The sequence below is a fragment of the Salvia hispanica genome, chromosome 5 (genome assembly GCF_023119035.1).
Source record: "Salvia hispanica cultivar TCC Black 2014 chromosome 5, UniMelb_Shisp_WGS_1.0, whole genome shotgun sequence".
Classification (NCBI taxonomy): Eukaryota; Viridiplantae; Streptophyta; class Magnoliopsida; order Lamiales; family Lamiaceae; genus Salvia; species Salvia hispanica.
This window is the reverse complement of record NC_062969.1, coordinates 38739767-38762095: the sequence shown is the minus strand read 5'-3', so window position 1 is coordinate 38762095 and position 22329 is coordinate 38739767. Positions and strand designations below refer to the sequence as shown.

The 22329-nt window shown below is 37.9% G+C and overlaps 6 protein-coding genes across 8 annotated transcripts; 3 read left to right on the top strand and 3 right to left on the bottom strand.

The window, feature by feature from the left end:
* LOC125187715 (protein FANTASTIC FOUR 1-like) lies at positions 1-1265 on the bottom strand. Its single transcript, XM_048084343.1, has one exon. It carries the CDS (start codon positions 956-958, stop codon positions 311-313), a length of 648 nt encoding a protein of 215 aa, XP_047940300.1. The 5' UTR covers positions 959-1265; the 3' UTR covers positions 1-310.
* A 482-nt stretch (positions 1266-1747) lies between these two features.
* LOC125187713 (rho GTPase-activating protein 5-like) lies at positions 1748-5337 on the bottom strand. The gene is made up of 5 exons (XM_048084341.1): positions 4631-5337; positions 3238-3358; positions 3013-3132; positions 2645-2875; positions 1748-2537 (listed from the first exon to the last, which is right to left on the bottom strand). Exons 1-5 carry the CDS (start codon positions 5023-5025, stop codon positions 1965-1967), a joined length of 1440 nt encoding a protein of 479 aa, XP_047940298.1. The 5' UTR covers positions 5026-5337; the 3' UTR covers positions 1748-1964.
* A 3852-nt stretch (positions 5338-9189) lies between these two features.
* Positions 9190-13827, top strand: LOC125190399 (proline--tRNA ligase, cytoplasmic-like). The gene is made up of 13 exons (XM_048087708.1): positions 9190-9327; positions 9828-9912; positions 10010-10095; positions 10403-10495; positions 10654-10770; positions 11020-11207; positions 11465-11531; positions 11964-12086; positions 12196-12348; positions 12706-12990; positions 13110-13328; positions 13407-13500; positions 13592-13827. Exons 2-13 carry the CDS (start codon positions 9861-9863, stop codon positions 13654-13656), a joined length of 1542 nt encoding a protein of 513 aa, XP_047943665.1. The 5' UTR covers positions 9190-9327; positions 9828-9860; the 3' UTR covers positions 13657-13827.
* A 631-nt stretch (positions 13828-14458) lies between these two features.
* On the top strand, positions 14459-17171 carry LOC125190325 (DNA polymerase epsilon subunit 3). Its single transcript, XM_048087596.1, has 3 exons — positions 14459-14758; positions 15581-15699; positions 16792-17171. Exons 1-3 carry the CDS (start codon positions 14559-14561, stop codon positions 16941-16943), a joined length of 471 nt encoding a protein of 156 aa, XP_047943553.1. The 5' UTR covers positions 14459-14558; the 3' UTR covers positions 16944-17171.
* Positions 17172-17785: 614 nt separating this feature from the next.
* Positions 17786-22211, top strand: LOC125186728. 3 transcript variants are annotated; one of them, XM_048083163.1, is made up of 8 exons: positions 17786-17894; positions 18475-18695; positions 18843-19105; positions 19197-19368; positions 19516-19778; positions 19868-20039; positions 20189-20451; positions 20537-21327. In XM_048083163.1, the coding sequence occupies exons 2-8, from the start codon at positions 18515-18517 to the stop codon at positions 21053-21055; spliced, it is 1833 nt and encodes a 610-aa protein (XP_047939120.1). In that variant the 5' UTR covers positions 17786-17894; positions 18475-18514; the 3' UTR covers positions 21056-21327. The 3 variants fall into 3 exon arrangements, 2 of the variants coding, with proteins under 2 accessions (XP_047939120.1, XP_047939121.1); XR_007170491.1 differs by lacking the exon at positions 17786-17894 and adding an exon at positions 21450-22211 and having other exon boundaries at positions 17911-18695; positions 20537-21166; XM_048083164.1 differs by lacking the exon at positions 17786-17894 and having other exon boundaries at positions 17911-18692.
* Positions 21303-21932, bottom strand: LOC125186731. The gene is made up of 2 exons (XM_048083174.1): positions 21780-21932; positions 21303-21633 (listed from the first exon to the last, which is right to left on the bottom strand). Exons 1-2 carry the CDS (start codon positions 21907-21909, stop codon positions 21464-21466), a joined length of 300 nt encoding a protein of 99 aa, XP_047939131.1. The 5' UTR covers positions 21910-21932; the 3' UTR covers positions 21303-21463.
* Positions 22212-22329: the final 118 nt, after the last annotated feature.

The following is a 22329-nucleotide window of genomic DNA, read 5'->3' as shown; positions in this document are numbered from 1 at the left end:
TAAAAAGCAAAAACAAAATTAGCTAAAAATAGGAGACGCTATTTTTAGCATCCAATTCATACAACATGAAGTATCTCAAATCTAAATTTGAAATACAATCTAATTCTGCTTTGTTTTATTTCATCAATACATGTCACGTCATGTACTACTAAAATTCAAACTAGTGAAATTACAATTTTTTTAAGAAAGAAAATATTCAATTTCATGTGAAATTACACTTTTACTTAAAAAGTAAAAAATTACTGATCTTTCCTCGTCCGTTCACTTCAGACTGCAAACCATTTCAACCAAATTTTTAACCGTTGTGAAACTACAATTTGTCATGATCGTCGACGACCTCCGCCTCCATCTCGTCCTCTTCTGCGGCGGCCTCGTCCTCGTCGTCAGACTGCACGAACCGCATCTGGAGGCGGCCGTCTTCGCGGCATGCATGCAAGAACTCCTGCGTCGGAATCCGAACCTCTTTGAGGATAAACCTCCCATCCTCCCTATACGACTTGAACCAAACCCACGGCTTCCCGCTCCGCCCGATGCACGAGATCGGGGGCGGAAACGCCGCCCTAGCCGACTCCCCCCGTTGTTTCTCCAAATCCCTTGCCACGCTCCTCTCCCCATCCCCGTGCCTCCCCACCTCTCTACAACAGAATTCCTCGTGCCTCGACGTCTCCTCCACGTCGTCGAAGCTCTCGAACCCTAGCCCCTCCGTGCACAGGGAGAGGCTGTCGGAGGAGAAGCTCTGGTTGTGCTTCCTCCGACCAGAGGGAGGGGCATAACCGCCCCTCCCTCTCTCGATATCTCCAACAGGAGTTTCCTTGAAATGCAATTCACCGAATAACTCGGTGAAGGATGACTCGTCGACTCTGTTGATGTGTTTCCACTGCGAAAGGGCTTCTAGAAAGTTCTGAGATTCCGGCAATGGCTTCTCGAAGATTTGCTCTATGCCGCCGCACGCTGCCATGTCAAGAGCTATACATACATACAAAAGGAAGAGTGAAATGAAATGTGCACAAGAAGAGCATGAGATTGTTGGTGAAAAAGTGAAGAAAAATGGGAAGTATTTATTGAGGAAGCTAAATAGGATGGGTGGCTATTATATTTAGAGCCTTTTTTTCTGATTTTTTTGGTGGTCACAACTTATAAAATTCCTCATTGCCCACCTTATCTTTCTCCTTTCACTATAACAGGCTCGTCTTTCAAAACGTTACATCCGATGAAATATACACATAGCCCCGCCATAATTCAAGAATTGGTTCGATTTCGTCAGATGTTACATCTGATGAAATACTCGCTCGCGTAGCCAAGCGATAATTCGTTCGATTTCTTGCAATTTCCTAATCACATGAGACTATTCATGTTAGTAGATTGTGATTGGCAGAGGAAGATAAGCCCTGCACACCATTATCACCTAATGATGTTGCTGTAAATTTACCAAGTTTGGCATGTTTTGAACTTGTAGGGAACTGATATTTTCGGAGGGGTCAGTTTCAGGTTGAGGTGACCTTAAACTGCATCAGAATCTACACAAGATTTTCATGTTCTGTAATGAAAAAACATTGGGAATATTCGCGGATGATCCTACTTGATTGTTCCATATATTTTTGGAAAATGATGGCTCAATTTTATGTAAAGTAGTCTTTAAAGCTATGAGATTGACAGCAACAACAGACTGTAATGTCCAGCCCTAGTGGCTTTGATGCAATCACGGATTGTGGTCCGATACGGACCACAATCCAAGCAAAATACGAGATTTTCGACACGCCCTTTGCCTTGCAGTGAAGAAAGACATCTCAGTTGCAGTTTAACTGTTTTTTTTCTCTCTCTAACAATAGATACAAACTTGGATGAAGTTAAACACAAAAGGGCAGAATAGTAAATAGATACACACACACAAACACACAAACACAGTGTGGGAATTGAGAATCTAAGTGATGAGAGGTTATAAGAAACCATGGACCTTCTTTCGTTCAACGCCACGCTTCGCATCGCTCTGTTATTGAATTTATTCGGCTGAGGTTGCTGACGCCCTTGCTCAGGTGGCCGGCTTTAGTGGCTGCAGCGTCCGCGGCTTCATTCCTTGATCTGGATCTCGTCTGGTTAGAGTTGCTCGGTTGGCTTGTTTTGCTCGTCTTCTTCTCCTCTAGCTGATTCTCAGGGACATTCGCTGCAGCTCTTGCTTTGTGTTCTTGAGCAGCGGGAGTTCCACAAGACACGCTTCCATTGGATTCCTCGGTGGACGTTGAGTGGCTGAAATAGTCCTCATCGGATGTGTTTTCGACCTGGCTGGATCGTGGGCCGCGCCTTGAATGTGGATCCTCTGCGACAAAGGTCTGCTTCGTCTCTTCGTGTGATTCAGCAGGGTTTTTGTGGCGGACCTGCGTGCAGGCCTGATGGCCATTGTCGTCAGAAGGGTTCGTGCGGGGCGTGGAGGCCTGCTGGACGACACAGTCGCCTCTTTCTCGTAGAGTCTTCTCTATTAGAGTCTTGAGGAAGTTCATAACTTGCACCGCGTACATCAATGCCGTCAATGGATCGGCCATCTGCTCGAGAAAATTCGAAGAACGTTAGAAGACTGACGGGAGAGTCTTGCGTCAGACTGTCTGACAGTCTCGCGCGTCTAAGAAGAAAATCAGCACGAAGTCATCACCTGAGTCATGTTGGGAGCAAACACCATGGCGATGTTGCGTGAGTTCATCTTGTTCCTGTGTTCCTCTTGGACGACATCGGCCATTAGGTTGATCGCCCAGTCCAACAGTGCAGCTTCAGTCGGGGGTAGAAGCCGGACTAGTTCATCGCAAGCCTCTTCCGACTGGCATTGCATCACTTGCTCATGAGAAAGAGAATCCAATACCCCTCGGGGGAGCTCCCGGAACCAAGCCTACACAGATCAGACGAAACATATGCTAACACACGAGCCAGAAAACAACATCCATTCTACAACACGACACTTCCAACACGAAGCACGGAGAAACAAAATCTATCAAGAGGCACTGTGTTTAGGTAAAGTTAGTTTACCTTGATCAGGCCAGCTAAACAGTGCACATCGATGCCTTCGGGGATAACTCCTCGATTCAATTGGTCCCGAACATACTCTTCTTGGCTGTTTCCTGCAGTTATTCTGAAAATTCCTTCAGCCTGCACATGTGTTCGTAGAATAAGAAAGAAGGTCGGTCGTATGCATAATATGTATGGGGTCGTTCAATGCACTACACAAACACCAACTGAAACGCAACGACAAACCTGCAAGCCGCCTTGGGAATACATATTCCTCTGCAAAAGGAGGAGGATAGTCGGAATGCTGTTGCCTCGCGGATCATAAGAAAGTTGCATGGATTCGGTAGAAACTCCGAAAACAGTGGCACTATCCACGGATTTTTTTCCCAAACAAGAAAGTTCATTAAGTGTAGATTTCCACAAACGCATAGTTTAAAGTAGGACTAGGAACTAAGAGAAAGTGAAATGGCAATTCGACTAGAATCCATAGACTCAGTGCTTTTTTCCGAGTACGTGCTAATCTACTAGTCCTCTTAAACGCAGGAATGCTACAAAAGGCGACAGAAATAACGACTAGAAGCTGAAATAAGCAACCCAAGCTCAAATTGCATATTCTATAAATAGTTAATTTGCCATTATACTTCAAATCTATTTCACTACAAATTCCATGTAACTCTAAAATATCTAATCTAATTGTATGCACATTTAATGAGCTGCATTATGAGGATTTGTTCATACTAATTAATGTATCTTTTCCAGCTACATTTAACTATACTTATTGAGACGGTGACAACAGATTGCCTTAAAATAGTAAGAAGCAAGACCAACCTCCCCGGCTCATTAGGTAGTTTAGAAACACATCATAAATGAGAGCTAATCGCGTCAAAGATCACATCAATAAATTCAAGACTAGAAGAGCACTAAACAACGATACATCGATCAATTAAGGAAATCAATTGAACTTCATCAATATCAGAACCTTATCCAAACTCGATGCATAGAAGAATGAAACTTTCTCCTTTCCATCAATATCATCAAAGAGCATAAGTTTTGTACTTCTATAATACCATATCAACAAAGCAACCTTCTTAATAAACATCACTCATCACAAACCAGATACGAAGAACTTAAAGGACCTCATCATCATGTAAAAACAAAACGTCCAAGATAAGAAGCGATTATCATGTGTTGAACACAAACATAGCTGGAAAAAAATCCACACTGTCGGATTCATGAAAACGGCAAACACTACATATTAGCATCATAGAGAAATAGAACCAAACATCAAGATTGAACCTAAGAGACAATTATCACACATTTGACACAAACATAACTGAAAAATCAACATAACTAAGCACCCAAACATCAAGAAAAGAAAATATCATCACACACCTACTTAAAAACTACAAATATACACATTACTTAAGAAAAAGGAAAAATTCCATCATTTTCATTTAGTACCCAAACACCAAGATAAGATAAGATAATATTACCACACACCTACTCAAAAACTGCAAAAATACACATTATTCAGATTCAAGAACACCAATAACCCTAGCATATCACATTGCTAATAAGAAACAAACATCACTGGGCCATATTTTCACATTTTTGGGATTCAAGAAAACAAAGAATGTACCTAGCACTAGGAGCCCTCCTTGGAACCTCAGGCTCAAACTCAACAGGCAAGCCCAAGAACCCATCAAACCTATCAAATGTGACATGGTTAACATGCTGCACATCGGTGGGCCAGCCTATCTCCATAACCCCACCACCACCACCACCGCTAGAGAAATTGTCTCTATCCGCTTTGCAAGCCATCCGAAACCTCTTCCTAAAGAGGGTCAGCAGGAGTGCTAGAAGCGACAACTGATCTCTCCTATCTTTCTCTCTCTCCTCCCTCACCCTAATTTCATCCTCCTCTCTCTCTAGCTCGTCAGCAAACTCGGTCTGGTGAAACAACGTGGCATTGTGGGTGGGAGTGGATATGGGAGTGGGGGAGGAGGAAGAGGGGGAGTGGAGCACCTCTGTCATTGCAACGATAGTTGAATAGATCAACCAAAGCTGGGATCTTTCCGAAATCCCACTTTTTTTAATTCAAGAAATCGGTTGTTGGGGAATCTATTTGCGAGTGGTGGGATTGAATTGAGGAAAGATTTGGTCTTTGGGGGGAATTTGTGGGGAAATATATTTGTATTTTTTGAGGTGAGTGGAGTTGGATTGAAGGAATGGTAAAGAAAAAGGAAGAAGACGTGGTAATCATGAACTGATTTATTTATTCAACTGGCCTTTTTTGGTTAACTGTATTTTGATATTTTCTGCAGATGTTTCTTGGCTGTCAATTAGTGCATTCAAGAGGCAAAAGTAAGGAGAGGGAAATGGGGAGAATCACAGCACCAAATGCTGTAGCTAAAACGACGTAGTTTCCCATAAATAACATAAATTTCTGTTTAACTTTTAATCTCAGCAACAATATTGTAATTAATGCGATTTTATTACTACTATAATCGTTTATTTTCGTTCCTCTGTTTGCATATTATACTTCTAACATCTTTTTCTAATTTTCTCTACTGCTAATACTATTGACTTTTGAATTTCTTACACCATCCATATTTACTTTCTTATATACTAGTTTAGCATTGTAACTATTTCGGATTAATTATTATTTATATTTTTTTATGTAATCAAAACTTATACTCTAGTGATGGAACATATTTCACAGAAACGCGTTTAATGACTATTATCAAGATCAAGACCGAAATTAGAACGTAGGAGTACTATATTTTTTTTATATAAAAATCTGACATTATGTTTTTATTTAGGCATTCGTGTGTTTTTAGTTAGTCATTCGTTTAAGTATTCCATCTCTGAAAATTGGTCACTTATTTCTATTTTTATTCATTCCTAAAAATTTGTCAATTTTCAATTTTACTATTCTTAGTAATGGACTCTACATTTCACTAATTCATTTCCACTCACAATTTATTATAAAATAAATACAGTATATAAAAGTAGGATGCGTATGTCACTAACTTTTTCAACATACTTTCTACTTATATTTCTTAAACTTTGTGTCGAATCAAACAATGATAAATTATTAGGAATAGATAGAGTATTGTATTAATGTATAGTGACGTCAACTATTAATTGGGTAATTATTTTTGAACTTTGATTTTTTAATTTATTTTTCGTTTACGAAAGTAAATTTGGTGGAATTAAGTTATGAGTCGGCAGTGACACGCAAATATGTACGGGGCAAGAAAGGAAAGGAAAAAAGATTAATAAAATATACAATCGCATTAACTAAGTTGATGAGATTATAGTGAAAAAAAATTGACGTGATTTATGGGAATACGACGTCGTTTTAGCCACAACATTTGGTGTTGTGATTCTTCCCGCGGCAGGGGATCCTCCCCTGAGGGAAATGGGATTTGTCTCGTCACCGGGATGGTGGGGTGGAAGCATACAATTTTATGGTCTTAAATAAATTTGGGTTGAATTTTTAAAATAATTTGAAATTTTTATATTCATTCATATATTATGATTTTCTTTACACAAGAGAATAAAAAGATGTATTTGGATAGGCAAATCTAGAGTTGTTTGAATGGATATTGAATATTTGATATTATTCGTTCTGACTTGATATTCAAAAGAGTTGTACGACGAGATTGGATCAAATATACAGGACATGTTAGTATGTTAGTACAAGTATTGGATATAATTGATCAGGTTACAAGCATACAATTGAAAAAGTCTCATTTGAAAAGAATGCACTCACTTAAAAAACAATCAAACATCTACACATCACTTCACATATTACTTGCCACTTTGTAAACGGCATCGACTCATTGGTCTCATACCACACCATCTTTGCCCATGCCTCGCCCAGTGTGTCCGACCTAAAACTTTATCATGTACGTCGGTAGTCTCATACTCCAATCACACACCTGCAAAAGCATGGATCGCGAGTACATGTTGGTTGATCAACGACTACCTCTTCTCGGTTTCGTACGTGAGTCCCCTTGTCCATCACACAACCACATAAACCAAGCGTCCGTTTTTTAACTAATGTGTTAATATTTGGTGTAATATACCATCTTATGAGATCATAGGTGAATTGGTGTTATTGTGTTATGCGTTGAATGCAATTTAAGTAAATACAAACCCTCAACTTAGATACCCATTGATGGTAAGAGGTTATGTGCATATATTAGTCGAGTTTTAGTGTCATAAAAAAACGAGAAAGGTACCTAATCGACTCAAACTGATTTAATGAACCAGCTAATTTAATGATTCATATTGTTGATTTGGGGTTAGTGATATATGAATAAAAATAAGAGAACTTTTGAAACTTGTTTTAGCGCAACTCTATTGAAATATCAATATTTTTGTGTTAATAATTAAATATCATACAATATTTCCAAATGTTGGGTTATAAAAAATTAAAAAAACACAAAATCGAACTTCGTGTCAAGCTGTTTTAACCAAATACTAATACTAGTATATGTCAACGATTAAGACATCTAACATTAATTTGCCATAGCTTTAAGTATTTTTTAACAATTTTACATAATGCACCGACATAAACATACAAATCCCTAAAAATTTAAGAATTCCGAAATTGGTGATAGTCCTTGTTTTTGGCTATATATGGTTCAAATATCTAAGCTACTCCTCTTGTTTTACGACAAAATAAACAAATGAGATTATAATTATTTTTTTTATCAACACTCTACGTGTGGTCCTTCAATAACATACTGTACTTAATAGTATAGTTGATGCAATTCAAAGATTACGAATTATGGTAGCGACGGACACAGAAATGAATGTAAATAAGGGCTAAATTTTTAAAATTTTATTTAAAAATAAATTTATTAAGTAATTTAAAATATTAATAGGAGCTTTTATATAGTAATATGTATAAAATATAAATAAAATTTAAAACTTTATAATAGAAAAAACCTAAAAGAATGATTTTGTTAGGGGCTAAAGCTCCTCCTCTTCGTCCGCCCATGTTTTATGGTGCCTGTGAGACTAGTCATTAGAAGTCGAACTAAGAAGTTCAGAAAGAAACTGAATAGATTGGTTCAAAAAAATGTAAACTCTAAGAATTATCTAAAAAGTCCAATGAAAATGGATTAAGTAATCCAAGATTCATTCATGTAATTGCTACAATGACCAATGATTAAAGACCAATCGATATGTGAAGAAACGAAGCTAAAAGAATTATGAGCCTCATTTTCGAAAATTGCAAGACTTGTAGTAGCAAGCTAAGCAATTTTGTTTTGATTTATATCATTTCGTAGTATTAATTTTATAGTTTATTTTCATTTTTATCGTAGAACTAGTGCCTAAAAAAGCTTTATATGTGTTGGCATTAATCACTATTACCTCGTTTCCAAGCAGGTCTGTTTTGAAGCATCAATACAAGAATTGAAAGGGAGCAAACCACATCCCATATCGGATAATGAACAAGACTTACAAGAGTATAAATGGGCTATCCCTACTCCATTAGTGTGAGGCCTTTTGGGGAGTACCCCAAGAGCAAAACCGTGAGTGCTTTCCCCAAAGCAGATAATATCATACTAATGTGGAGTTCGGGTGTGCGCCACCGAGACCCAACAGTGGTATCAGAGCCCTGGTTCAGGGCTGGGCCTGTGTGGCTCGGGGTTCGGTGGTTGCGCTTGTAAGTTCTCCGATGTGACGAGCTCGACCAAGACCTGTGGTGACCTGGTGACCTGTAACATGGGGTAGGCATGTGGTCTGTGGTCTGGTGGTCTTGGTTTGAGGGGAGGATTGAAAGGGAGCAAACCATATCCCATATCGGAGAATGAACAAGACTTGCAAGAGTATAAATGGGCTACCCCTACTCCATTAGTGTGAGGGCTTTTGGGGAATACCCTAAGAGCAAAACCGTGAGGGCTTTGCCCAAAACGGACAATATCATACTAATGTGGAGTTCGGGTGTGCGCGTAGACGGTAAAGATTTTGAAGACTATGGTTGAATAATTTATCATTACTTTTTTTGCTATGTAAATTTTTTGAATTTTTATCGAATTATATAGTGAATTTTATGTTTTAACATCTGATTTTTTCACCATTAGTGATTCCTAGAAAACAATCCACCGACCCATGAGTAAATTAGTACAGTATTAAATAAATATTCAATTTACTAATTCAACAATAATATTTTTTTAGGGCGTGTTTGACCTAATTCTTTTGACTTTTGAAGAATAACGATTGAAAGCCTAACCCTAAACCTCTGTTATCTCTATCGCCGCCATCCCTTCACCGCTCACGGCGGCGCTTTGGTCGTTGTTCACAGCAGCACGATTCGTACGTATATTATTCGCTCTCGTAGTTTGCCGATTCAATTTTACGTATTCCTTTTTCTCTCGATTAGTTTGCTGATTGTCGTTGGAATTTGACTAGTGCAATGCTTGTGGATTTTGATTTCTCCAATTGCCGTAGTGGATTATGAATGCTGATAATTTAACATTTATTCAGATAATTGAATTAGTTCTCGTTTGTAATTTTTTCTCGATTAGTTTGCTGATTGTCGTTGGAATCTGACTAGTGCAATGCTTGTGGATTTTGATTTCTCCAATTGCCGTAGTGGATTATGAATGCTGATAATTTAACATTTATTCCGTAAATTTAATTAGCTGCCTTTTGTAATTTTTCTCTCGATTAGTTTGCTGTATGTCGTTGGAATTTGACTAGTGCAGTGCTTGTGGATTTTGATTTCTCCATTTGCTGTAGTGGATTATGAATGCTGATAATTTAACATTTATTCCGAAATTTGAATTAGTTCCCGTTTGTAATTATGTTATTAGGAGTTGTAGTGTGAGTTTTGAAGGTTTATCATCATGGCCGGTAAAGATGCATCGGGTTCTAATAAAGCAAGTAACTCTGGCGCCAGTGAGTACTGTTAAATTATGTTACGAATTTTCATTGCTAATCTGTTTATATGCGGTTTGGATTGGCTTTGTTCTGAGATTGTGAGTGATTTTTGCAGAGGGGAAGAAGAAGGAAGTGAAGAAAGAGACTGGATTGGGGCTTTCTCATAAGAAGGATGAGAACTTCGGAGAATGGTACTCTGAGGTACGAGTACGGCGACATTTCAATTTAGTATATTTGTGTTTACGTAGCTTGGGGTTTAAATGTTTATTCAATTATGAAATACCAAATGTTTGGTTCTTTTGCATATGCAAAATATGGAGACAGGGGGTAATTTTCGTGGTAGAGATTGTATGTTTTGTTTGATTATTTCTGTTATGTTAGTTATGCACAAGTGTCTAGTATTATGGGGTTTCTTAAACATATGATTTGGTCATTCGTATTCATGTCAACGATTATAAGTTTGGATGCTAAAGTAAACTCAATTTTTGTTGCTTTGAGTTGTGTGCAGGTTGTGGTTAATGGGGAAATGATTGAATACTATGACATATCAGGGTGTTACATTCTGCGACCATGGGCAATGTCGATTTGGGAGATTATGCACGTAAGTCTTAGCTGAACCTTAAAATCATTAGTTATGTTGGTATTTCGAATAATGGAGTTCATTAATTACCCTGGCTGACATGATATTCATTAATATTTGTCATGTTCAACATGAAATGGCATCCTGTGTCTAATTTTCTCTCTAATATAACTCTGCAGAACTTCTTTGATGCTGAAATCAAGAAAATGAACATTAAGAACTGCTACTTCCCTCTCTTTGTCTCAGAGACTGTCCTACAGAAGGAGAAGGACCATATAGAGGGGTTTGCTCCTGAGGTAAGATTACTTTGCTTTAAGTTCATCTTCATCATGACCTGGACCTTTTTTCCTGTATATGTGGGTATGTCGGAAAGGCATGTACCGTCCAGTTCAATGAACTATTTTGGCCCATTACCAATTACTGGTCGACAATTCATTCCTGGTTTGGTACTAACTACTAAGCTTAGTTGTTTGCAGCTTGTGCATGATTTATTTGTGCAGTGGTTTCACCGTTTTGGTTCTAACTATTTGTTTAATTGTGTGCAGGTTGCATGGGTTACTAAGTCAGGAGAGACTAAGCTAGATGTGGAGATTGCTATCCGTCCAACTAGTGAAACAGTCATGTACCCATATTTCTCCAAGTGGATTAGGGGGCACCGTGACCTCCCTCTGAGACTTAACCAGTGGTGCAATGTTGTCAGATGGGAATTCAGCAATCCTACACCATTTATAAGGTACATGCAGTACGTTTTATAGAAGATTTAAATGTTGCACTTCATTGATGGTGTTGTGGTATGCTATTTCTACAATGCTCCCTTGCTCACATTGGGATTCTGACCTGTTTCCTGGAGGCTTAAATTAAATGTTAGATAATGTTTATTTTTTATGAATTCTCACAGCTCATACATTGTGATGGACAATGAGAACAAAATATGATTTCGTTGAAAGCTGTTTTTTATCGGAATATTTATGATAGCTTGTAATTATGCAGGAGTCGTGAATTTCTCTGGCAAGAAGGACATACTGCTTTTGCAACAAAGGAGGAAGCAGATACTGAGGTAATTTATGGTTTTATAAGTGCTTAGTACGAAAAGTGTAATAAATGCAACAGTTACACCTTTAAGAACTCCTCAAAAATAGTGTACAAGATCCAGGACCATAGGAATCTATATTTTTGGAAGTGTGAGACTGTGAGGCCTTACTTGTATATTATCTCAGGCATAATGTTTCAATAGGTTGTGGAAATACTTTTCTCGTGTCACGTGAGAGATGTGCTGTTTGTATACACCACAGAGCAATTGACTGGCAATTTGGCAGACTTCACTTGAAGAAACACTACTTTATGTACAAACAGCACATCTCTCACGTGACACGAGAAAAGTTCTATATTTCTCTTTTACTCAGTTTGTCTTCAATGGATCATGTCTATTGGGCTAAGAGATTTGGGTTCTTTTCATGATGTAGCTCTTCTCTGGTTGTCTATTGTTCAGGTCCTTGACATTTTGGAGCTGTATAGACGCATCTATGAAGAGTTCTTGGCTGTTCCAGTTATTAAGGGCAAGAAAAGTGAGCATGAGAAGTTTGCCGGTGGACTCTATACAACTACAGTCGAGGTCATTATATTAATGTTATTGGATATTACTCACATAATATTCAGTTTCAAATTATCCTTATAAGAGATTTCCCTATTGTTGTCTGAGTGGTGGCTTTCCTTCATGACAGGCATTTGTCCCAAATACTGGTCGCGGTGTGCAAGGGGCAACTTCACACTGTCTGGGTCAAAACTTTGCAAAAATGTTTGAGATTAATTTTGAGAATGAGAAAGGAGAAAGGGCTATGGTCTGGCAGAATTCCTGGGCTTACACTACGAGAACGGTAAATGATCTGATGCTTTGAGTCTGAAACTGTGATTATGTGATTTTCATAGACATTAATATTTGGAGATAGATATTAGAATACCACATTGGATTGTAAATTAAATGGGTTGTTGTTTCTGTAGACAGAAAGTCCTCAAGAAAGTAGTACTACCTGATATGTAAAATAGTAAGAGTTTGACAATGAAATCTTAGATGGAGGAAAGTTTCGTTTGAGTTTCTACACTTTGTATTATTACACTGATTTCTTTGCATATTTCAATGATTTATACTGCATAGTGCATACTCGATTTGGGTTTTCATTGCCAGATTGCTCTTTTCCTTATACCTGTTTCTTTGTGATGAATTTTTGGCGCAGATAGGGGTGATGATAATGGTTCACGGGGATGATAAAGGCTTGGTGCTACCTCCTAAAGTAGCATCTCTCCAAGTAATCGTAGTCCCCGTGCCCTACAAGGATGCAGACACTCAGGGGATATTTGATGCATGCGCATCCACAGTAAAATCCTTGAATGAAGCAGGATTTCGTGCCGAGGCGGATTGTAGAGATAATTATTCGCCTGGATGGAAATATTCTCATTGGGAAATGAAAGGCGTTCCTCTAAGAATCGAAATAGGACCAAAGGACTTAGCAAACAAAACGGTATGAATAGGCCTCGTTTGCTTGTAGTGCTGCTTTATCCCAAGCTGCTAGCCTCCTAATTGCATTTCTAAGTATAAGCCAGAAGCCGTTTGTTAACTCTGGGTTTCTCATCTTGTCAGGTCCGTGCTGTCCGACGAGATAATTCATCTAAGAGTGATATTCCCATGGCTGATTTGACTGAGCAAGTTAAAGTGATGCTCGATAATATCCAACAAAGTCTCTTTGATGCTGCCAAGCAAAAACGTGATAGCTGCATCCAAACTGTGTATAACTGGGAAGAGTTCACAGAAGCACTTTCCCAGAAGAAGATGATTCTGGCCCCATGGTGCGATGAGGAGGTACGTTGCTTTACTTTAAATGCCCCAGAACGGTACTTCTTTTAGATGACCTCCGTTAACTCGTTTTCCTCGCCTCAGGAGGAGGAGAAGAACGTGAAGGCAAAAACGAAGGGAGAAATGGGTGCGGCCAAGTCTCTATGCTCTCCATTCGAACAGCCTGAACTCCCTGAAGGTACTATCACATACAAATTCGTGTGGTTGTTCTCATTAATAGTCGACACATTCAAACCCGATTCCTATAATATCGTATAATTCTTTCGCAGGTACGTTGTGCTTCACATCCGGCAAGCCTGCTAAAAAGTGGACCTACTGGGGAAGAAGTTACTGATTCCATCTCTAATGCATTTCATCTTCGTAACAACTTCAAATATAAGTTTTTGTTTATGTTTTTTATTTTCCGGATCTTTTGCTGAAAAAGATTGTTTGATAAAACTTTTGTTCATTGTATGGATTAAATGGAGTATATTATAGTAATCATCTTTGATGATATTTTTAACCATTTGAATGTTCTAACTGTATTTTTGTCATGTTTATTGTTTGATATCTTCTACATTCATCTATGATGACTTTGAACTATTTTTGTACCTTTGAATTTTGTCTATACTGAAACAAGTGGTTAAATTATGCGATAAAATCCAATCAACTTATATTTCAGAAAGATATTCCTGTAACCTAAAAAAACAGATTTCTTGCCTTAAATATTATACATATATAGCTAAGAATGAAGTAATCTCCTCCATTAATTATTTTCTTTTCTTTGCATGTGTGCATTTTTAAAAAATTAATTGGATTAGTCTTGAAACACCTACTTTTACACTAATTTGATTGTGTGGATTGTAAATATGGTGATCTAATTAGGATGTGCACTTATTATATTAAATGATAAATATTTGATAAAAATATTTTAGTAAAATAATTTCCGACGAAATTGCCGATAGATTTTCTAAACCTTATTTGACAAAAAAATGTTAGTTATGTTTTTCAATTATCATTAGCTCGAGTACTTCGGAATAAATTTATAACATGATGAGTATTACACAGAATATTTAACAGAAAAATCGAATATTTAATAAAAATATTGAGAACGGCCTTCCAAAATTGTGGACATATATATATTAGTGTAGTTGGCGGGAAAATAAAATCCTGAAACAATTGCAATTCGCGGACTCAGCATAGCATAGCCCACCGCTGAGAAAATCAAAGCGCTGTCGTTTCGAGAGAGAGAGAGAGATGGCGGAAGAGAAGAATGATAACGAGACGACGGAGAATGTGGTTTCCGAAGCGGAGGCGCTGCCGAAGGCTATCGTGCGCCGGGTGGTGAAGGACAAGCTTTCCCAGCTCTCCACCGGCTCCGAGATTACCGTTCTCCGCGACTCGTTCCTCGCCTTCTCTGAGAGCACGCGCATCTTCATCCACTACCTCTCCGCCACGTAAGCCGCCGTCTCTCTCACTCTCTCTCTCTTCGCAACATGTGTGACTTTTAAATTACTATGCATCTGATGCTTCAGTATTGTGTATAACCTCTACTGTTAGCGGAATTTTTATTTGTTTTTGACCCAAGATCAATAGCAAATTGGTTGGGCATGTGATTTGTTTATCTATTGTTGAATTTTGGTTTCTGGATTTGCTTGATTCGTGGAGTATGTCAGCTTGTTGCCACAATTTGGTAATGTGTCTGCCGTTTTCTAGGGTTTTATCTATGAATTGGTCTTTTTACAGATTGCGGTTCAATTTTTGGTTATCTGTTTAAAAATTTTAGATTTACAAACCAAATTATGCCAATCAATTCTCAGTGGTATTTAGTTGGATGTTGAATTTGGGAATTGGGTGAAAACAAGAATATGAAGATGAGCAGAAAAAAGTGGGTTGAGGAAACTGCATCATTACTTCCAAAAAGTTGAGTTGGAGCTCTTAAGCTTCTAACTTTGTGAGTAGTCATTCAACATAATCTGTGGATTATTGCTGAACCACAGCACATATTAGTCTTGTCTAATTTAATTACTATTGAATATCAAGTCCAACCTTCATTCTCATGAAATAATGTTGCAATGATGGGGAACCCCTTTTGTTACTACATTAGTTTATTTTCCTTTTTCTAGACTCTTGTTTGTTGGTTCTGTTTCCTCTTGTACTTTGATTCAAGTAAAGTTGCTCTGTTTTTGTTTGTTAAGTAGCGTGGTTCTGAATTCTATTGCCAAATCAACTGTTCCAATTCGTATGACTTATTGTGCATGATCTCCTGGTATCTGCAGTGCAAATGACATATGTAAGGAGTCAAAAAGAAATATGATCAATGCAGAAGATGTATTCAAGGCCCTGGAAGAGATAGACTTTCCAGAGTTCATTGGGCCTCTGCGGGATTCTCTTGAAGGTAAGCACATACATAAGTGTTTAATTGCCTTTTGTTTCCTCTTCTGAATTTCCTTGAGCACTTTGATCTCCCGTTTATAGTGCTTCCACTTCCTATTGGGAATGTGTCTATTTTCTTCTCCACTGTACAAGAGGTAGACAAAAACTGCTGTCCATGCTGAATAGTATGTCGATGATTTATATGTCATGAATACCTTTTGGCATGACTGTATCAAAGCTTATGGGATTCTAATATAAGAAAACTTGATGAAGTAGAAGCCCTGCATAAGATTTCCATTCTTACAATTGAGTAGTTGGGGTTAAAATTAATGGAGTCCCTCTCACAGATGATTGTATGTTATTAACTGGTAGATATGATCAGCTAAATCTATGTAGAAACACTCTACATTACTTACCTACCTAATCACACTGTTTACTCATTGAACTTGTTCAAATAGTATATCTTATTCTCCTTCAAAGCAAACAATTCGATAATTGCTACAAATCTCCTGGACAATATCCTCATGTCTCATGTTTTCACTGTTCCCCAACAACATGAATTTTATGACAATCCTTAGGAGATATTATAGTAGGCTGGTTTTGCACTATGTTGTTGTTTGTGCCTTTGTGGGCATTTATGCCATGATACTCCCTTTCCTCGATGTAGATTAGTATTTCAATCATATAGTTTGGCAAGGGTTTTTCATCAGGAAATATTGCAGCTGACATTTATTTTCTTTATCCATGAGATCTTAAACACTACTTGTATTGTCGGGTTGAAACAATATCACTTTCTTCTGATAGTCGCCTGAGCTTCTGTGCATAGTTAAAACAATCTTAGAGCTTGCTAAAAAGCCACTTGATTAAGATGCATTTGATGTTCAATGGTCGGCCTATATCATCCTTAACCCTAAATTCAAATCCAGAACGCTGTGTCATAGATCGTAACAGTCATTTGCTTTCTCTTGTCCTTATCCTAATATTCAAATCCAGACCAAAATATTGAACATACACTTGAAAATGTGGCTTGCATTATCTATTTTACTTCCTGTTACAATTTAGTTTATACTCCATTTGCTAATCTCATCACCTGTGTCACCATATCTTGTGGCAGAGTTTAGACAACGGAATGCCGGGAAGAAGCAGTCTAAGGCAAAAGAAACAAACACGAATGCAAAACGGAAAGAGCCACCCCCATCTGAACCCAGTGAAGGTCGAAACAAACGACAGGTGGTTGAAAATGAGGACGAGGATAACTCAGACTGAGGCAGGATTTTTGCTCACCTCTACCACAAGCAAGATTAGCATAGTGTTGCTGATCCTCTTCTATACTTCCAACATCATTCTTTGTTGAGGAATTATTTAAATCACAACACCCTGCTTTGCCATCTTGTGCTATTTGTTTTCAGATTTGTGTATGTGCGTATGTTGCTGGTAGAGGTGAGCAGCATACAGTTTTTAACCTTTTCAGCTATTGAAATTAATTTAAGATTATGTGACTGAGTGCTGGAATAGAGTTTTGCAGTAACTAAAAGTCAAACTATAAATGAAATATAGTGACCGAAATTGGTATCTATTTATCGGTGCTCTATAGTAAAAAATAAATTTACGTACATTAACAAAAATCACAAATTATCTACCCATCTAGTATTAGTATTTAGTTACTTATGTCGGTTATTAATTGGCACAGGTTAATCTGATTAGGATTTTGAGAAATGTAAACGTAGGTCTACTTTTATATAAGTGTGATTAGTGTGATTAAATTAGGTATTTAAGTGTAAACAAGATAACATTTAATAAAAGAACATTTAATTAAATTTAATATCTTAATTTCTTACTTAAAATAGAAATAATTTAAGTAATTTGAGACTAGCCGAAACAGAAAAGTGCAAATAACATGAAACAAAGTAATTATTAATTAAATAATAAAATATAAATATAATGAAATATAAAATCCATTATTAAAAATAGTAAAAAAATATGTTTAACAAGTATTTGCCGACAGACAAAAAAACATTAGTGACGAATAATTGCCAACGGATGCATTAATATTTAGGGATTACATCGAGATAAAATACATAAACAAGTATTAATTTAATTAAATCATTCATATTTTATTTGTGATGAATTTTTCTGCTCCATATCTTTCTTCTCTCCATTATTAACCGTTAATTCAATTTTGCTAAGGAATTTAGCTGAAAATGGGATCTTTCTCCGGTAATTTTCACTTTATCGCATTTTTCCAGATTCATTCGTAGTTTATGAAGTACTTAGAAATTTGTGACAAATGCAATCTGTAAATGATGTGCCGAGTTTTGCTCTGTGTTATTGATTCTTCTTTTCCGCAATTGAGGGTTTTGAATTGTGTTAGCTCAGGAGTAAAGAGCTTCTCTATTTTCCTTCCTTTTTTGAGTATTACTAAATTCTAATGGTTTAGTTCTGTTTTTGTTGATGAGTTGAAATGATGTAGCAGATTGAGCTTTAGAATTAAATTCTGAAGATATCCATTTTTGCTGAGTGTATGGCAAAATCTTATGGCAAAGGATTTGTTTTCAATTCTTGGATTGTTTGCTCTGATTAATTTACATTTTACAAGGTTCAGAAGATTAAGTGAACTATTGAAAAGATGCATTTGATTTTTATATACTTATGTGAAAAGTACTCAGTAGAGTTTTGTGATTTTAAATTTTAGTGAGTATGGCATATGCATGTCTTGCACAGTTGCTCCTCCTGAACTTCTCTTTGAATATTCTTCGAGACTGTGTTTATGGATCTTTAATAGTCGATTGAATCACAGAGAAAAGGGGTAGTGGTGAAGGGGTGAGGTTTTTTTCCGGATGGAAGCTGATCAGATTGACGTTGATGGTAGTGTTGGAAGTGCGACCGGGACAACTTACACCCCTCCAGCCCCTACGCCTCAGGAGGAAATTGACCCCGGCCGAGCTTTGTCTATGAAGATGAAGGTCAAGGGCACCAATCAAGAATCGCACGAAAAAGATAAACCTCCAACTCCAAGTAGTGTACTAGTTCACACTCTTTTTATCAGTTCATTAATTTGACGTTGCAATCTTAGATGACTTTCCATGGATCCTTGGATAATTGTTATAAACTACCGCTTGGCCAACTCACACACACAACATTCTCACGTTACTAATGTATTTCCAGGTGTCTCAAGCTGTAATGTCTTCAAGAGCCAACTGCAAGAATATTGCCAGAAAATCAGACTAACTATGCCAGTTTATGAATCTATCAAGGAAGGCCCTTCTCACGTGCCAGTTTTTAAATCAACTGTTGTTGTGAACAATGCCAGATATGTTTCTCTACCTGGATGTTACAATCGGAAGGCAGCTGAGCAGTCGGCTGCTGAAGTTGCCATCCTGGCGCTAGCCAAATCCAATAATAGTAGCAGTGAGATCTCTCAGCCTGTGGTAATTGTCATATATTGCTTTGTCGCAACTTAACTTTCATGAAATTAGAGTAGTGGTGAAGGGGCCAGAGCAACCTGATTTTGATTTTCAGATGGAAGCCAGTCAGATTGACGTTGGTTGTAGTGTTAGAATTGCGACCGGGACAACTTACACCCCTCCAGCCCCTACAACTCAGGAGGAAATTGACCGCGGCCGAACTTTGTCTAGGAAGATGAAGGTCAAGGGTACCAATCAAGAATCACACAAAAAAAATAAACCTCCAAGTAATGTAGTTCACACTTTTCTTGTCAGTTCATGAATTTGACATTGCAATCTTAGACAGCTTTCCATGTAACTCTACTCTTAAGATATGTCCTTGGATAATTGTTTTAATGTTTCTTTTAATCTTATTCTCACTAATGTATTGACAGGTGTCTCAAGCTGTTATGGCTTCAAGAGCCAACTGCTAGAATATTGCCAGAAAACCGGACTAACTATGCCAGCTTATGAAACTATCAAGGAAGGCCCTTCTCATGAGCCAGTTTTTAAATCAACTGTTGTTGTGAACAATGCCAGATATGTTTCTCTACCTGGATTTTACAATCGGAAGGCAGCAGAGCAATCGGCTGCTGAAGTTGCCCTCCTAGCGCTAGCCAAATCCAATAATAGTAGCAATGGGATCTCCCAGCCTGTGGTAATTGTCATATACTTTGTTGCGACTTAAATTTCACGAAATTAAATTAGTGGTGAATGGGCCAGGACAATCTGACTTTTTTTTTTCAGATGGAAGCTGGTCAAATTGACGTTGGTGGTATTGTTGGAATTGCAACTGGGACAACTTACACCCCTCCAGCCCCTACAACTCAGTCGGAAATTGACCTCAGCCGAGATTTGTCTAGGAAGATGAAGGTCATGGGCACCAATCTAGAATCACACGAAAAAAATAAACCTCCAAGTAATGTAGTTCACACTTCTCTTGTCAGTTCATGAATTTGACATTGCAATCTTAGATACCTTTCCATTGTACTCTACTCTTAAGATATTTCCCTGGATAATTGTTACTATAATGTTTCTTCCAATCTGATTCTCACTAATGGTTGACAGGTGTCTCAAGCTGTTATGTTTTCAAGAGCCAACTGCTAGAATATTGCCAGAAAACTGGCCTAACTACGCCTACTTATGAAACTATCAAGGAAGGCCCTTCTCACGAGCCAGTTTTTAAATCAACTGTTGTTGTGAACAATGTCAGATATGTTTCTCTACCTGGATTTTACAATCGGAAGGCAGCAGAGCAGTCGGCTGCAGAAGTTGCCCTCTTAGCGCTTGCCAAATCCAATAATAGTAGCAGTGAGATCTCCCAACCTGTGGTAATTTTCATATATTGCTTTGTCGCAACTTTCACGAAATTAAAGTCATGTCTTTGTCTATACTTAACTTCTGATTTTGTTTCAGCTCAAGACAGGCTTGTGCAAGAACTTGCTACAAGATTATGCTCAAAAGATGAACAATGTTAGTCCTTTGTATACGTGCCGTTGGGAAGAGAAGGAAGGCAAAACGCCCATATTTTCCTGCGTCGTTGCAATTGGGAGTATCATGTATACTGGAGCTTCAGCAGGCACAAAGAAAGAAGCCGAGATAAAAGCTGCTAGGACAGCCTTGCTAGCCATTCAGACAGCAGTGCCCGTCACCGAAGATCACACGAGCAACCCCATTTACACCGTTGTCCCACAAAAAAGGAAGGGATCTGATCTTGCTATCAGCATTCAGGAGACTAAAGAGTCATTGAAGCCAAAGAAAGGCTGGGTCAAGAAGCAGTATCAAAAGAAGTGGCAGCCTGTGAAGAAAGACAACCCTGCTGGAGGTACGGCTTGTTTGGAGGTCAATGCAGATGGCCGGACAGGAGTCGAATCAACTGCTACCGTTGGACAGGAAGGATTGCAAGTGGATGCAGCCGATACTGTCGGCTCCTGAGGCACGACGAACGGTGGTTCGGATATGCATCAGCATGAGGGTGGCCAAAGACACGAGGATGCAGCTGATAATGAGATAGATGAAGATGATTTTGAAATAATCTTGTGAAAAGTACATAAGTGGAATTTGTGATTTGTAAAATTAGGAAGGATGTTAACAACCTCACTGTTATCTAACTAGGCCATGGATTGATCTTTTAGGTTAATCATGACAGATGCCTCTTACAAATTGTAATAAATTAAATGAGTTTTAATCATGTGATTTGCACTAAACAGAGTCTGCCGTTTCACTGACATTTTGGAGATATTTACATATTGAATGCTGAAAAGATTGGATAAAGATCCAAATGGTTCATATGTTTGCAATGTAACTCTACTTGTTCTTGGTCCAGCAGGTGATGATGGTGTTCTATGAATACAGAGACGAGACAGACCGCGCCAGCGTGTACCAAAACACGAGTGGCTGGTGAGCTTGCAGAGGACCGGCATATCTGAACTGCGTGGATTTGGCAATGCAGAAGTTTAGGAACTTGACTCCGAGGGTGATCAGGCACTCGTTCGCGCTTCTTCTCACAGTTTCTGCAAATCGCATTAGGTAAGTACATTGTCGTCAATCTTGATAGCCTTTCTACATTTCTTGAGACCATACAATTTACAAATCTTGATCACTCTAAACACACACACACAGACACATATATAGAAACAAACATGAAAGTGAAGCATACCTTGTGACAATTCTGCCAAAAATGCTGCCAAATTGAGTACTAGAAGCAATCCAACAAGAACAACAATGCTGTGCCAAGAACTTCTCATTCTGTTTGTCTTTTCACAATCAGAACCCAAAAATAACTCCATTACTTATCACTCTTGAATGATGATTGTTTCTTTTTCCCTTTTCTTAAGCAGTGATTTGTGTGTTTATGAACGAGACTATTTATAGAAGAAGGTCGTTTGATTGAAGCTTGCTATGGAATCATGGCAAATTGTCAACTAGTTGTGTCAAATGATTATCATAATGTTGGTGTCAATAATTAAACACTACATGTATGCATATAAAAAGGCTTTGTTCTTGTGGTGCAAGGAGTCAACTCTGTGTACAAAAATGCAAGTTATTCAACCTTATTTCTTCGATGATAGTACATTTTCATAGTCTCAATTAATTAAAACTCAATATTCTAATCATGTACTATCTCATTATTGCAAATTCAGTAAGTTTGAATTCTTGCAGTTTTGTGTTTTCAAGCAACAACATTTCCTCTTATTGATGTAAGTGTA